Raw genomic sequence first — 15,773 nt, 5'->3', positions numbered from 1 at the left:
ATACAGTTGGTCATTGCTTACCAAGACAACAGATGGTGGAGTTTTCCTCTAAGTTAAAATTAAAAGAATTTTCATTTCTGTAGAAACGAAGAAAAAACAGACATGCAGCCCGAAAGCATGAAGCCAAAAGCAACCAGAGATCTTCATGTAAATCGTAGATTAACACAGTGGAGGAAGAGCAGGAAGACAAAGGAGCTTGAGAGGAAATGTAGAAAGGTCTATATATTTACAAACCCACAAACAGCATAACTGAACAATTGTGGAGTCTGCAGATCATTATAAAGGAGTGTGTACTATAATTGAGATAAATGTATTCTTGTTTTCCTGTAGCTTTCCAAAGGCTGCCTCAGAGTGAAAGAGTTTCCCAAGGTCTAAATGGAGACCTTTATTTTTCTAATGTGCAACCAGAAGATACCCGGGAGGACTATATCTGCTATGCAAGATTTAATCATACGCAAACTATACAGCAGAAACAACCCATTTCTGTAAAAGTCTATTCAAGTAGGTATTGCATTACCTAACTACATACTTACATAGTGTTTATCCAGAATTCTCAATGCCGAAGTAGTTTTACGCAAGGGAATTTTGTAATTTTAATTCTGAATCAGAAATTACATTACTGTATAAAATTAAGATGTAATCTCCGGTATTCCTCATATACAATTCCTTTTAAAAGCTGTCATTTTTTCCCTTTATCAGGCTTTATCTTTTGAAAAGAAGTTTTGTATGATGTGAAATACTGAAAAAATGCAGTGGAAAAAATAATAGTTTTCACGTGGTTTTCATGTGCAAGAATATCAAGTTACTATGATTATTGTAACTATTGAAACAAATTAATCAATCATTTGATTAACTCACTGCAACCATATCATCACCTTTTGATTCCCAGTACTTTTATTTCTCCCTCTTGTATGCATTCTTCATGATATTCTGTTTATTTCAGTGGATTCATTGAATGACACTATAGCTGCTAATTTGAGTGACACTGATATTTATGGTGGTGAGTTACACTGGTCCCCACTGATACTCCCTGTTTCACAGTAGTATTTAGTTAACTAACTTCACCTCCATGGCTATTTAACCTTTTTGCTCCCTTTTCAGTTTCTTCTAAAGGTATCTATTAGTGCTGGTGATAATACATGCTTTAGAAAGGGACTGCACAGTGTGATCCTTGAAAATATTTAGTGTTTCAATGTTATTCTAACATCTGGCTCATAAAATTACAAACTCTCCTAAAGAATTAGTCCTTTCACACTGGGGCAGATTTTTAAAATTGTCTGATTGCTTCTATAATGTGTTGCTTTTTAATATGATATATATATTACATATAATATATTTTAATATAATATATGTGTGATATATTATTATGATATGCTCATTATCACTGGGACTATTCAATATCACATGCTGAATAATACATAACAACAATTAAGCATTTAACAGATGCAGTTCACATTTAACGGTTTATTGAATGTACTGTTTGTTTTTAACATATTTCCTAAGTGTGGAATCTAAACACTTCAATGCTGTCTGTACAAATAACTATGTAGGGGAAAGATTAGTTTTGTTTGTCTCATGTTTAAGGTGATCTTTACATTATTCTATGTTTAGTGGTCTTTTGTATGTTGTGAATTAAATTCTCCCAAACAGGTATGTGTTTAGGCAGGCTGACTTTGGAGCAACGCTGATACCATAATACTTGAGATTCTAGACTCTCTACTTGATTAAAAAATACGTTATATTTCTTTTATTTTTGTCTTTTTTCATGTCACATGAGGCTTTGTACATATTAAACCATAACTTACAGAAATCTAAAATAAAACAAGGGTAGAGAATGTTTAATTTTCTGCGTAAAAATAAGATATCATCCAAGAACAAACAAGAAATATGTATCTGAACACAGAATGATATATTAGCTGTCATTAGCAAGAAAAACATCATTTGGTTGGCTCACAACTCAGAAATACCAAAGGCGATTCTTCTGAATTTTCATAGGTTTGTAAAATGAGTCAGTGGTCCTTAGTAGTGCTAAAACTGAGTAGACTAGTTATTGTCTCTGATATTCAACTGCGTTCTTCACTCTCGATCACCTTTTTCCCAACTTGAAGTTGTCTGTGTACTAGTTTTCAGGGAATTCATAACACACACTGTATTAAAATTAAGTGTTCTATTTATTTTAATCTATCAGTAAATTCTGTACCCTAATAAACAAGAGTTTATTGTGTTTCCACTCACATTTTTAAAAAATATAATAATTTACTGTAATGATTCAGACTGCTACTGTACTTGAGAGCAATTTCATCCTATATTCTAAAACTGCCATAAAAGAACATTAGAGTATTTACAGAAAACACTCCACTCTGTTATTACAGAAAGCACGTTTATTCTGATTTCCATGAAGGCACATGAAATACCATAATACTTCAAAAGCCAACAGAGTATAATGTCAAAAATGGGTCTTATATTTATAGCTCTCTGTTTACTGTGGTTACTTCTTGTGGGTTAATCAATGGTTCTTTATTACCAGACTGGGGAACAGCTTTAATTAAAGTTAAATATATAGTAAAAAGAGAACACAAGACTTAGCTTCTGAAAAGATGCCTCATGTTGTCTAGGAAATATTGAACAAAGCATATTGCAAAGTGGAGGGTACTTTTTTTCCCCCTTGCTTTATATTTCTGAATATGATAAATTTGCCTTATTTTTGGTTTGATGGAAGCCCAGAAATCTTTGTTATAACTTTCAGTCTTGCACTATCACTCACATCATTCACCTCTTACTCCTTGTAGTAGTTGTGCTGAAGTGAAGAGGGGCTGCTTAGGATCAAGGCTCAGCATTCATCCATCAGGCTGCATAGTTCCCTGTGTAAAAACTATGTATCAATTGCTCCCGTCTTTAATAATAACGTTTTTCACGTGTTTGTGTGTGTATGTGTGTTCAAAATCATAGCATTTAACAGGTTGAGATATGCTATGCCTGTCAAAAACCTCATTTGTTGAGCTGTGTATTTGTGTAACACAATAATTTTTGATTAAATGGCCAATGTGGAGCAAAATCTCTGTCCAAAATGTGAGAATGGGTGTATGCATTTGATCACTATTAAAATAAAATTTAGAAATTATTTTTTTCTTGTTCCAGCAAAGCCAGTTACAGAGAGGCAGCCAGTTCTTCTTACACCAACAGGCAGCACAAGTACCAAAGTGGAACTCAGAGGAAATGTGCTTTTGTTGGAGTGCATTGCAGCAGGAGTGTAAGTTACTTTTTAGATGGTGTTTTTCTAAATAAAACCACAGAAACGAAGGGAAACATTTCAGAGATGCTTAAAATGTTACCACTGTATAAGTTTAGGCATTTCAAAGAAACTGAAAGAGCTCTTTTAAGGAAGTCCACAGTTTACTTGGGCATCAGCAGACTTCAAAACCAACTATGAACATAAATATTATGGCCTCTGCCTTCTCATATCCCCAAACCCTTCGCACAGGATTCAGGTTGCACCATTCTCTTTCTAGAGGACACAAGCAAGAAACACCATAGAGTAACCTTGGACATACATCTGCAGAACTGCAGTCAGGAATCAAGCCTCTGTTTTTTTCCTAAGTTTACAATCAGGCTCTCAAATTATATAAAAATAGATTAGAATCTACTGGTCTAATGAAAAAAAGCTGCTCACATATGATAATAATTACTTAGTAGATCAGCTAGGTGGGAGTTGTTAGAACATACCTTCAGTTCCTTACATCCAATTTCTTGTTGTAATTGACTTTAATTGCTACTTGTTTCTTCAATGTAATGAAAGTTTGCCTCTGCTGGTTATTGTGCAAGTAGAAAATAACTAAAGAGCAATTTAACTTCATGAACTCGTTTGGTCTTAAATCACTTTCATTCTCAGGAAGAAATCTGAGAATAGGTTGGTTAGTGCAGAAGTGGAAAAATCTTTAGTACCTATTTCAGGAACTGTCAACATGTTTACAGTGCACAAAAGCGTATAATGCAGAGTGCTCTGAGGCGGCCATTAGGAAAGCCAGTAATTGCAAATGATGCTGCACAGCATGGTGCAGATGCATTCACTTGCATAATCTCCATGGGGTAGGCTTGTGCACAGCTTGACACTAGTGCAGTGTTTCTGTCTCAGCTGTGGTCCGCTCAGGTGTTTGTGCATCAGCCCCACTAGCAAAACCACACCTATGAGTGGAAGTAGCATCAGCTCAGGTAGTCTTTGTCTGTAATATAGTTGCATGCTTTTTGACAACCTTGCAATAAAAATATTCAATGATCCGAACTCCAGTAAAATGGCTGGATAAAAATGAGAGAAAAAAGAGAATATTATCCGTTCTGTGGCTTTGTGTCTGTAGCCATCATGTAATTAAAAAAAAAAAAAAATAAGGAAGCTTACATAGTTGTCCACAAAGGGCCAGATTCAGATTTTGTTTTGAACAACTATTCCTAATTACTGATACTATAATTGAAAGTCAACTTTGCTAGATGTCTCTGTTATAAAATATGTGATAATAAACTGCTAAGAGAATATTTAGCTTGAATCATTGCTATTTGAGAGAGGACATTCTACTCAGTAAGCAACACCTTGTAATTTCTTGCAATATCAAAACCATATCTCCATGTGTTTGGAGAGCTTTCAACTTCAGTGGACATTATGGGTCATAGCCAAGATTTAGACGTGGTACAGTGACAAGTAGCTGTGCTTTACTCAACACTGTCATTTTTTTTTCTTGATTTCTCATGAGAAATAGTTCTGTCTTCTTACAGATCTGCTGTAAAATTTGGAACATTCATGAAGCATTAGGATATTGCTCAAATGGACAACTGTAAAGTTGTTACTATCTAGAAACTAGCTTTTAAAGCACCATGACCATCAATTTAATAGTATAAGTGCAATAAAATTTGAAATACACTTGTATTCATTACTTAACCATCAGGGTTTTTTAGATTAATCAGCAGACGAATGTATTCTATAATTATGAAGCCTGCAAACAGATGGCCATTGACAGTGTTAGTGAGGCTTGTCATTTCCTAGAAACAAAAGCTGGCATGTTTTGCACATTTACTGGACATACCCCAAAATCTGGGTAAAGGCTCTTATAATTTCTTATTTTTTATATATGTATATATATATATAAAATTATATAATTATATATATATATAAAAATAATTTCTTATAAAATATAAGTTCAGAAAATTACTGTATTGAACTCTCATCTTCCTTTTCTCCAGTCCCTAAATTTGACTTGTGCTTTTGCTTCTCCAGACCCACACCAGTAATCCGCTGGATTAAAGAGGGTGGGGAACTGCCAGCCAACAGAACGTTTTTTGAAAATTTTGAGAAAACTCTCAAGATTATAGATGTTTCTGAAGCTGACTCTGGGAACTACAAATGTATAGCAAGAAATATATTAGGTTCTGCTCATCATGTCATTTCAGTAACTGTGAAAGGTAATACTAAAGTAATCCTTAATGTAATACTGTCCGTGTCCAGAATGCAAAACTGAAGTAACCTTTCTAGGATAAATTATAGCTGAAAGGGTTAATGAAAGGGTTATATTCTCCATCTTTTCTGCTCTCCATGCATCTAACCCAGATTCTTTCTCTTCTCTATTTTAGTATTTGTCTTAGGTCTTATAATATTCTTCCTTTTTCTCTCTTAATTAACATATCTGGTTTTCTATATTCTTCATGTTTTTTTACGCAAGATGATGTCTTACTAGTTCTAAAAACACTTACAGTATGTTTGTCCAAATAGGAATTGTAAGTATGTTTTGAATACCATGAAACAAAAAACCTGGAATGACAGTTAATTACTCATTGAAATAATCAACTGTAGTGCTTACTTTGCATGCTAAATAGCCATTTGTTTTATTGTAAACCAGCATCATTTTGTGATCACATTCAGCCTCCTTTTTAAAAGCAGAAGTTTAATTTTATGTTTGCATCTGTCCATCAATCCAAAATCTGAAATTTAATGGCAAGATGTGATAACGTATGCTATTTGTGGTTATTTATTGTAAAAGAGATGGAGACATAGATTAGTATCTTTCGATAAGGACAGCGTTCCATCCATTTTGATCTCTGTGTGTTTTCAGCTGTCTCAGGTAAACATCTGGCTCCACTGCAATCACCGATTGAATTCGGCCAAGGATTTTGCCATTTCTGATTTTCACCTTTAACATGAAATCTTTTTATGTAGTTGAACCTGCATTCATTTCTAACAGCCTAACTACTGTAAGCATGACTATCTCTGAAATTAATCAAAAGACCACTCTAACCTCTGCAGATGCCTTACTCAGATAAATTTTACTTTATTAGAAAGGGCAAATCGGATTCAAAGCAGGAAACCCTAAATGAAACAAAGAACATTTTGTTGCTTATCTCAGAATTTTGAAGGAAATAGATGCCCCCTTTTTAATGCAGCGGGTAGCCAATATCTCAGTTTAGCAAAAGTATAATCTACGAGTTAAGCACTGAGTATCACATATATATGTGTGTATATATATATAAAAATGAACAGTGTAAGTGTATGTCTATATCTGTACATACCTTGTGTGAAATATCTTATGGTTACTGTGACTATGCCTTATGATTTTCTGTATGTAATTTTGGAAAATGATTGCTGTGATTTTCTTCCTAACTCCAGCTGCCCCATACTGGATAACAGCGCCCAGAAACTTGGTCTTGTCTCCTGGAGAAGATGGGACATTGATCTGCAGAGCTAACGGAAACCCAAAGCCTAATATAAGCTGGTTAGCAAATGGCGTTCCCATAGCCAGTAAGGTTCTTAATTATCTTATAGGAGAATGAGTGTGAGAATATGAGGAATATCAGGGTGATTTTTTTCAAATATAAATGAAGAGCATGTATTTAAGTATTTTTACCTGGCAGGTAATACTAAATTATAAATGAGGTGATAAAAATACTGTATTTCATGAAAGTGGAACAACAAAGTGTGCCTGTAATGTGCTTGAGAAACTAGAACTTGTGACTGTACTACTGGTTATCCCGTCTGGTGTTCTGCTGGTGGTGTCCTTACAGAGATGGGGCTGTAGCAACAGAGCTGTGCCATCACCCTTCGACAGGAACATTACTGGGATGTAATTTTTACCATGGTGTTGCTGCAACAGTTGTGTTTGCTAGACCTCTCCTTTGCTGTCCCGCTGCAACACTAATTTTGTCTAGGAATTGTGAAGGTGACATAAAAAGTCAAGTTCTCATCTCTGTATATGTACAGAGCACTTTTGCTGGATTTGCAGCTTGGAATATGTTTGAGCCTTCCAGGCTTCAGCACTAAAAAGCAGCAGCAGCAGCAAAACTGACTGGATGTGTCAGCAAGTGCCTGGGAAACAGCTTGTGCCAAGGAGGTGTCAAAGAAAAGGAACGCCTAAGGCAGGGAAGCAGCTGTTTCTGTGTGCATGGGTAAGAAAAGCAACCCTGACTTGGTGGCTGAGCCACTTAATTGTTGCAGTGTTGTGACTGGTAAGGCTTTATGACAGACTCAAGATAGCTGCTATATATAGCACAACTTTACTTGGGAAGAACTTGCTGGAGGACACTGCATTCTTCTACCTTTATCCTTCCTCTTTCATAAAATGATACTGTAAGAAAGAAAGGTGGGGACAGACTTTTTAGAAGGGCTAATGATTTTAAACTAATAGAAGGGAGATTGAGGCTAGACATGAGGAAGAAATTTCTTACAATGAAGGTGGTGAGGCACTGGCACAGGTTGCCCAGAGAGGTGGTAGATGCCCCATCCCTGGAGATATTCAAGGCCAGGCTGGATGGGGCGTTGAGCAACCTGATCTAGTTGCAGATGTCCCTGCTCATTTCAGGGGGGTGATTAGATGATCTCCAAAGGTCTCTTCCCACCCAAACTATTCTGTGTTTCTATGATTCTATAAAAACAGACCAACAGACAACCTACCCTGTTGACTGGTGAGAGGTAATGGGCTCTAAAATATTGGTCTGTCCTGACCTGTTGAAAGCATGACAGTGTAACTTTCAGGAGTTTCAGGAGATGTTTAAGTCTGTCCATGAAGTAAATGTCACAGAGTTTGGGACATGGAGGAGGGTTCTCTACAGTGAGAATCTAGGAAATAGCAACAGGTAAATGAGAACCATCATTAGATATATTCCAAATATGTGGGATATAAGAGAGATTAAACTGAACTGGAGGGGAAAATATGCAACTTTTGGGGGAAAAGTAGGGGTATATATTGAAACAGATAGAAATATTTAGTAAAGAACCTGTTTCAAGAATCCTAATTAAATGTAAGTTGAGATAACTAGCCTGAGATTTAAAATTAGAAGTTTCCATTGGTTAAACAAGTTACGTAAGCTGACATCAGTCACCTCATCAAACAATGGTATTACAGGAAAACAGGAAAATATTGATGTAATTTTGTACTATAGATATTGTTTATAAATATGATGCATGCATTATAATCAAAGTTTAGTAACTGTCTTGCTCTTTCCTTTCTTGGTTTTGAGTGGTCTGATCTTCCTTACTATTTTCTGTATATTTACCATTAACGTTTTTTGGTTGGTTTTGAGGAGATTTTTATCCTGCTGTCCTGAGAGTTTAGCTCTGCAGGCCTCCTGACTGGTAAAATCTTTTTCACCTGGCTGTCAGATCCACCTTTGCCTTACACTGCTTCCTTGTCAAAGCTGTAGGATGTGCTATTCAAATGACAAGTACATTTTCCAGAAAAGCAATGATGTGTTCTGCATTCTTGCAGAATGGCAGTAAAACATTAAGAAACAGAGAGTTTTCAGAAGCAGCTGCAGGATGCCACCGAATTTCCTAAATATAAGGGTAGCATATATTGGCTGGCTGGCCTTGAGGAATCAGTACACAGAGTCTCATTGAAGGGAACTCAGTAAAAGTTAAGAGACTTTAATTAAATTACCCACTCAACTAGAGTAGCTGGGGGGAGGGAGGATAAAAAAGGAGGAAAGAACATAGGAAATAAATAACTCAGTAGCTCAGCTTTGTCTTAAAGGTCACTTTCACTGCTGAGAAAAGCTGAAGTTTTATCCACCTTAAATATTTAAGTGCAAGTTTACTGGATGCTCCACTACACTGAGTCTGTCAGGGCATCTAGAAAAGAGATACATCGTGATCACAGAAAGTGCAGTTCTTCAGATTCGTGTGATATTGTATTATTCTGATTTGTCAGAAGCTGGTCTGGAAACTACCAAGTACAGTTCACATGTTCCTATATTATGGAATTGAACCCCTCTTTTTCCAACTGAATGATTAGTAAATCACTGTAAAAGGAAACTAAAGCAGCTGTTTCAGCTGCAGGGCAGTGCTGAGAGAGCTAGACCTATGGCAGGATTTCAAAGAAAAAATGCTACATTTGAATTTCAAAGCCCTGCTGTCATGATATATCCCACAGTGTGCCTCCTGTGGCCCAGTAATCTGTTTGCAATACTTTAATTTTCTATTGGAAAGTGCAACTGGGAGATGCTTAATTCTTCCGGTTTTGTTTTTCCATAATAGAGTCAGACAAGGAAGGAGGAATGCTGAAGAACAAACCATTCGTCCATATCTCAGTCAAAGGGTGAGGCTTAAATACCTAAAGGGAAAAGGAAAAAATAAAGAAAAATTTAGTATGTCTTAAACACCTATGAAGAAAAATTGTAATGGTGTACATTTTGTTCCAGTTTACATTAATCAAGGTAAAAAGAAATATTTTAATTAATTTTCTTCAGCAATAATGCTTAAAAACTCCAGCATGTCCAAAGAGCAAGCTGCTTCAGGCATGCTGGAGTGATAAGGACCTAACCTCCTAATATTTACTCACAGGAGTAATTTGAACTCACATGCACAGTCCCATTGAGGTCAATTAGAATTACTTTGGCAAGTAGCAATTGAAAGTTCAGGCCATGACTCTGCCTTGCCTTGTGCTTCAATTAACACTCAAGATCTGCATTATTTATACTGCTGCATAATCCGTTGTGTTTTACAGTTTAGATATTCAGCATGGTTTTACAAAAGGGAAACCATGCATAAAGTATCTCAACTTTTAAGAAAGTAGCAACCCCGATTAATTGGGAAGGGGAAGCACTTTCATAATTGGACTTCAGAAAGGCATTTCAAATACTCCACAAAAGACTAATTTATTGGTTCAGTGGTTTATAGTTCATGATGAGCTATTAAATATTAAATACAAACACTTAGATTTATACAAAGTAGTACACTGAAAGGCATGTTATTCACTTGTTTGTATCGCATTTCACATTGAATCTTAGGTTTTTTGTTAGTGTCCATTAGTAATCACTTTGAATTTAAGGGAGAAACATTAGCTCTTAGATTTCCTTCATGAAAGGCCTTGATAATCCCTGGCTCAGAGGTTTGTCATCCATCACGCTCCCTATGAGTACACACACAAGCTGTTCACTGCAGCCATGGCAGGGTGGGGAGAAATCTGCTGGACTGTGATGACCTGAGGAGTTCTGTCTCAGAGAGAAGACTGCCAGGGCAGGCGTTTATCCACCGCTTCTGCTGTCCTTGCGTTATACTGTGCCTAGGAACTGCAGCAGATAGGAAAACGTGTGATAATCAGGCTTTTTTAATTCTCCACAAGGATGGTTTTGGCTAGTGAAGGTAATAACCTGCTGTTCCTTTGGAGGTAATAGTACTATCAGAATCAGAAACTTGGAAACAAGGATTTCATTGATCACAGGAAAATATTTTGCTGAGGAACAAGTGGGATTGGTAAAAAAAAAGAAAAAGTGCATCTTCTCCCATCTCTTCCAGAATTAAGTCTTTGTCAGTTCACTGGAAGGACCAGAGCAAGGCAAAACTGGATTACTTAAGTTTCTTGTTTTTCTTACTTAGGTTCAGTCTTGGTTTGACCCTATAGGTTCTCAAGTATCTGATGCACAATACTGCTCACCCTTGCTATTTCACTGCCAGTTTTGTATTCAACTCTGAAAGCATAGCCTCCAGACCCTTCTCCACTGCCACTCCTTCCCCGTCCCTGCCCCCACCAGAAGAAAAAGGGATTCTAGTCATCATTTTTTAAATACACAATATGTTACTTAGATAATATGATCAGAGATTTGAGAGAATGGGACTGTCATGCATTTGGGCTCTAAAATATTATGAGGCAAGTCAGCTGCAGCCAGAAGGATGTTAACTGGATGCTAGACCATATGGTTTATGATCTACAGAGACCCAAGTCTCTCCGTAAAGGACTTGTCATCTTATCAAGCCACTTCAATGTATATTCCTCCCAGTTTTCTTAGTTGGCTGGTTGATAATGTTAAGTTCTGGTTCTATCACATTCTCATGTTGTCATAGCTAATCTATCTGAAAACACATTTCCCAAATTATGCAAATAATTCTTAAAAAATCCTGTTTCAGTCATTCAACTGTAGTTAGTTTTAACCACATAAAGACTTGTCTAGTTTTGGAAATGGTTACTGTATTCATAAATTACTCATGAACTTGAGTTTTTGGAGGAAGAATCAGGTCAGGAAGAATAAGATACTTCTAGCATACTATAATACAAGCGATCCTGTGATCCTGTCAGAACTTGAAAAGCATACACAAGCATCACTATACAAGGTCCTTATGTTTCTACATTCATATCAGAAAAAAAACCCAACTAACTTTCTGTCTTTGCTTTCTAGATATTTTTCCTTAATAAGAGGGTCTTCAAAGTGATCTCTGAAGTTAGAGTTGTTGAAAATCACAGCTTAAGAGCCACTACTGAACTCATGCTCCTGTTTACATTCTCTATTATTTGTACATAAACTTAAGGACAGAATTATAGTAAAAACAGAACTACAGCAACAGATGTTCAGTATAAAATCTAAGTCAAATAATTGTCTCAGCTTCTCTGAGAAACTAATACTCTGCTATTGATGCAAAACGATAACTCAACTGTACTAAAGAAATGAGTGACTAATCACTGTGACACTTAAACAACAGACTTTGTTTTCCAACACTCACATATAGTCACTGTGAATGCATAGCAGGATTGATTACTTTTGGTTAATAACTTTTATTTGCTAAAGAATATGCAGACATCTAAAAACAGTAATGAATATTTCTGCTCTTTCTAAAGAGAAATTATTCTCTGTTTTCACTATGTCTTTCTGTGACATTTACCTGATCTGGGTAAGGTTAGCTCTTACACATGCCAAAGATGCCTGTATTCTCACTGATACAGGGAAAAGCAGTCACATCATTTTGTTGCTTTCTTTTCCAGCTTGTTTTCAGCCAGAGGGAATCTCTAGTACAACATCTGAGGATGGCATAGGCATTTTCACTGTAGAGGAGAAACAGTTAGTACTCACATATCCTAGAAACAGTGATTGTAATCCACAACATGCTTCTGGAAAAAAATACATACTACCTTAGGTTACATCACACTTCTCAAGCAACAGAAATCACTCTGGGTCAGTGTCCTCTGAGAACTTCTGAGATCAGCTGGATCTCATATTCACTTTGTCGTGTTTCAGAATGTGGGATCAATGTAAGGAACTCTGATTTCAGCAACAATTGATTTCACATTATTAGCTTTTTTTAACAAAAAATTGCAAATGACAGAATCACAATCAAAGGTTTATACCTCCTTCCCATTGAATTATTTTCAGTCTGCATTGTTTTTTAGGTTATTTCAAAACCACAGTATCCTAGCATAGCTGCGGGTGAAAGGAACATCTCATCCAACCTGCCTGCTTGAAGCAGGGTGTTATCTGCATCTGGTTGGTCGGGACTGTGTCCAGACAGATTTTGATTATCTCCAAGGACAAACTCCATCTCTGATTTGGGCATCCTGTTTCAGGGTCTGACCACTCTCACAATAAAAACTTCCTTTTTATGTTTAAGTTAAAAAACCCCACAGCTAAAAGCAATGCATTTTTTTTTTCCAGTTTTACACCGAACTTAAAGATTTAAGCTAAAGAATTTAAAGTCAGTAGGCCAATTTCATGTCTTAATAATTTTCTGCCCCAAATATGTATCTTTCTTACAGATTGGGCTGAAGTTCGTATCATTTATTTGGACAGATAACATTCTATTATATACTGCATCATCAGTTGACAGTTGTTCTGTTCTTCATTTTGTTTCGCTTCCTGAATTTGCATAAATATACATTGACCAGCAATTAAAATTGATCAGGAAAATTAAATTCTTCATCACAATAGGGTAAAATATTGCAACAAAATCTGGATTAAGCATAATAGTGTGTTTTAACTGCAAGCTGTGCAGAGAGCACATCTTGTTCTGCCTTTTTTTTCCAGGAAAAAAAAGTAATAATGGTGCCATAATGGTTATTTAAACATACTGACAAAAGTAATTGCCTAGGCTGTCTAAAGTTTATGAAACAGATGGAAGTATGTATTCAGATCAACAGAAGATTTTTAGGTTGCTGATGACTAACTGTGACAAAAATATCTGATGGCAGCTATACCTTCTCTGTACACGAATATGCTGTGGGTAGCTATAGGGTCAAAAAGCTGTCTCATTATATGAAATGATGGAAAAATTAAGTGAAGCCGAGCAATCAGGTCTTTGTCCAGAAAGGGCATAGCCACGGTCATAAGCTGAGACTCGATGTTACTGGGACTAAATTTTGGTTGCTACAGGGCACACGTTCACCTGTCTGTTACAGCAGCAGAACTCCTATAACTAATCCTCATCACTCATTATCCCAATTGTATAATACAAACCCATTTTAAGCATTACGTAATCCCTTGCTACTTTGCCTATCAGTTCCACATTCAGATTTGTCAATTGTGTCAAAAGCATTTTCCCCTTTTTGTGCAGCCATCCTGTAATGTCTCCAAAATCCTGGTAAAGGCAAACAAGCAGTGCTTGAGTGGCCCAGCTCTCTTTCCCCAAGGAGATGGAAAGGGCTGAAGTACCTCATACCTTCTTTGTCTCAGTCTTTACTAGCAGGACTAGCCTTCAGGAATTCCAGGTCACATAGACCAGGCAGAAAGGCTGGAGTAACATGCACCCTTGGTGGAAGAGGATCACATCTGGCAATACTTAAGCAAACCAGACAAGCCTAAGTCCGTGGGCCCTGATGGGTTGCACCCGCAAGTGCTGAGGGAACTGGCAGGTGTCATTGCAAGGCAGTCTTTGATCGATCGTGGTAACTGGGAGAAGCGCCCAAAGACTGAAGGAAAGCAAATGTTACTCCTATCTTCAAGAAGAGCAAGAAGGGGAACCCATAGAACTACAAGCTGGTCAGGTTCGCCTAGATCCCTGGGAAGGGCATGGAGCAGCTTAATATTCCTGGAAACCCTTTCCAAGCATATTAAGTACAATAAAACCATCAGGAATAGCTGGTGTGGCTTCACCAAGGAGAAGTTACTCTTGACCAACTTGGTAAATTTCTATGATGAAATTACTGGCCTGGTTGATGAGGAAACAGTAGTAGATATTGTCTACCTGGACTTCAGGAAGATCTTTGACACTGTCTCCCATAAGATCCCCTGTTGCAAAAATGTAACAAACTGTTGATGTATGGACTGGATAAGCAGACAGTGAGGTAGACAGAAAAATCGCTGAACAGCCAGGCCCAGGGAGTGGTGATCAGTGGTACAAAGTCTAGTTGGAAGCCTGTAGCTAGCGGTGACCCCCCAGGGGTCAGTCCTCTTTAGCATCTTTGCTAGTGGTCTGGATGATGGAGCAGAGTGTACCCTCATCAAGTTTGCTGATGACACAAAACTGGGAAGAGTAACTGATACACCAGAGGGTCATGTTACCATCCAGAGGGATCTTAACAGGCTGGAGAAGTGGGTTGACAAGAACCTCTTGAGGTTCAAGAAGGAGAAGTGCAAAGTCCTGCACCCGTACACTAGTGCATGTTGGGAGCCACCCACCTGGAAAGTAGCATAAACAGCAATGTGCTCTTGTGGCAAAGAGGCTAATGTTATCCTGGGCTGCATTAGACAAAAGTATTGCCAACAGGTCAAGAGAAGTGATCCTTCCACCATCTGGACACAGTCCTGGGCAACTGGCTGTAGGTGGCCCTGCTTGAGCAGGTGGTTGGACCAGATGACCTCCAGAGGTCCCTTCTGACCTCAGCCATTCTGTGTGTGAGTGCAGCAGTGTGCACTTAAGATTATTAAAGTAGCTGGATGATACGGTGTCTAACTTTTTGGTTGCACTGCAAAACACAGCATAGCACATGGGCATAGACATGTAGGTTCTGTTTGTGTTGCGTGGGAGGACAAGGTGTGTCAGAAGACAGACTGTTGAAGAGATGCCAGTCTCAGCAGAGAGCCTTCTGAAATCAGTGCCCTTCAGCATGCAAGTAGCTAGACCAGTCAAAAGGAAGCACTGACTAACAGCATGTTTTCCTCAGGTTTGGACTGGTTTTTGGTTTTGGTTGGGTTTTTTTGTTGTTGGTTTTGTTTTGTTTTGGAGGTTTGTTGTTGTTTTTTAACTCTTGGGACCCACAGTTGAAACCCTTTTCTGAGAACAGGCACCTACCTCCTTTCCTTATAATAACTGAAGGGGGATATCTCTTGTTTTCCTAAAGTACATCACTGGGAAGATACTTCCCTTCTTTTAATATAATAGTTAATGGTTAGATCGTGATTTTAAGATCCAGTTCTTTCTTCAGTCATAGAGGGTTCAAACAATGGCGTCCACCTCTCTGGAAGGGCCCTACCAACAGCATGTAGGGCGTTATGTATGGGAACGAGTGTAAGAGGGGAGTCTGTGCACCCATTACAGATGTCAGCTGTGGGGGGGCTGTGGGCTGTTCTGCCTCCTGGGAGCATGACTTTATATTTTC

At 37.6% G+C, this 15,773-nt stretch overlaps 1 protein-coding gene across 44 annotated transcripts in view; it reads left to right on the top strand.

Moving 5' to 3' along the window:
• NRCAM (neuronal cell adhesion molecule) overlaps positions 1 to 15,773 on the top strand; it is a 156,493-nt gene that overhangs the window by 93,945 nt on the left and 46,775 nt on the right. For 31 of the 44 annotated variants that reach the window (XM_065835974.2, XM_065835914.2, XM_071803252.1 and 28 more), the window contains 5 exons: positions 331 to 501; positions 944 to 1,000; positions 3,139 to 3,250; positions 5,264 to 5,448; positions 6,647 to 6,778. In XM_065835974.2, the coding sequence (XP_065692046.2) occupies positions 331 to 501; positions 944 to 1,000; positions 3,139 to 3,250; positions 5,264 to 5,448; positions 6,647 to 6,778 (657 nt within the window). The remainder of the gene's footprint in view (positions 1 to 330; positions 502 to 943; positions 1,001 to 3,138; positions 3,251 to 5,263; positions 5,449 to 6,646; positions 6,779 to 15,773) is intronic. The other 13 variants (XM_071803218.1, XM_071803213.1, XM_071803263.1 and 10 more) reach the window with 1 other exon arrangement.

Source organism: Patagioenas fasciata, chromosome 1 (assembly GCF_037038585.1).
Source record: "Patagioenas fasciata isolate bPatFas1 chromosome 1, bPatFas1.hap1, whole genome shotgun sequence".
Taxonomy (NCBI): Eukaryota; Metazoa; Chordata; class Aves; order Columbiformes; family Columbidae; genus Patagioenas; species Patagioenas fasciata.
This window is presented reverse-complemented; position numbering and strand designations above follow the sequence as displayed.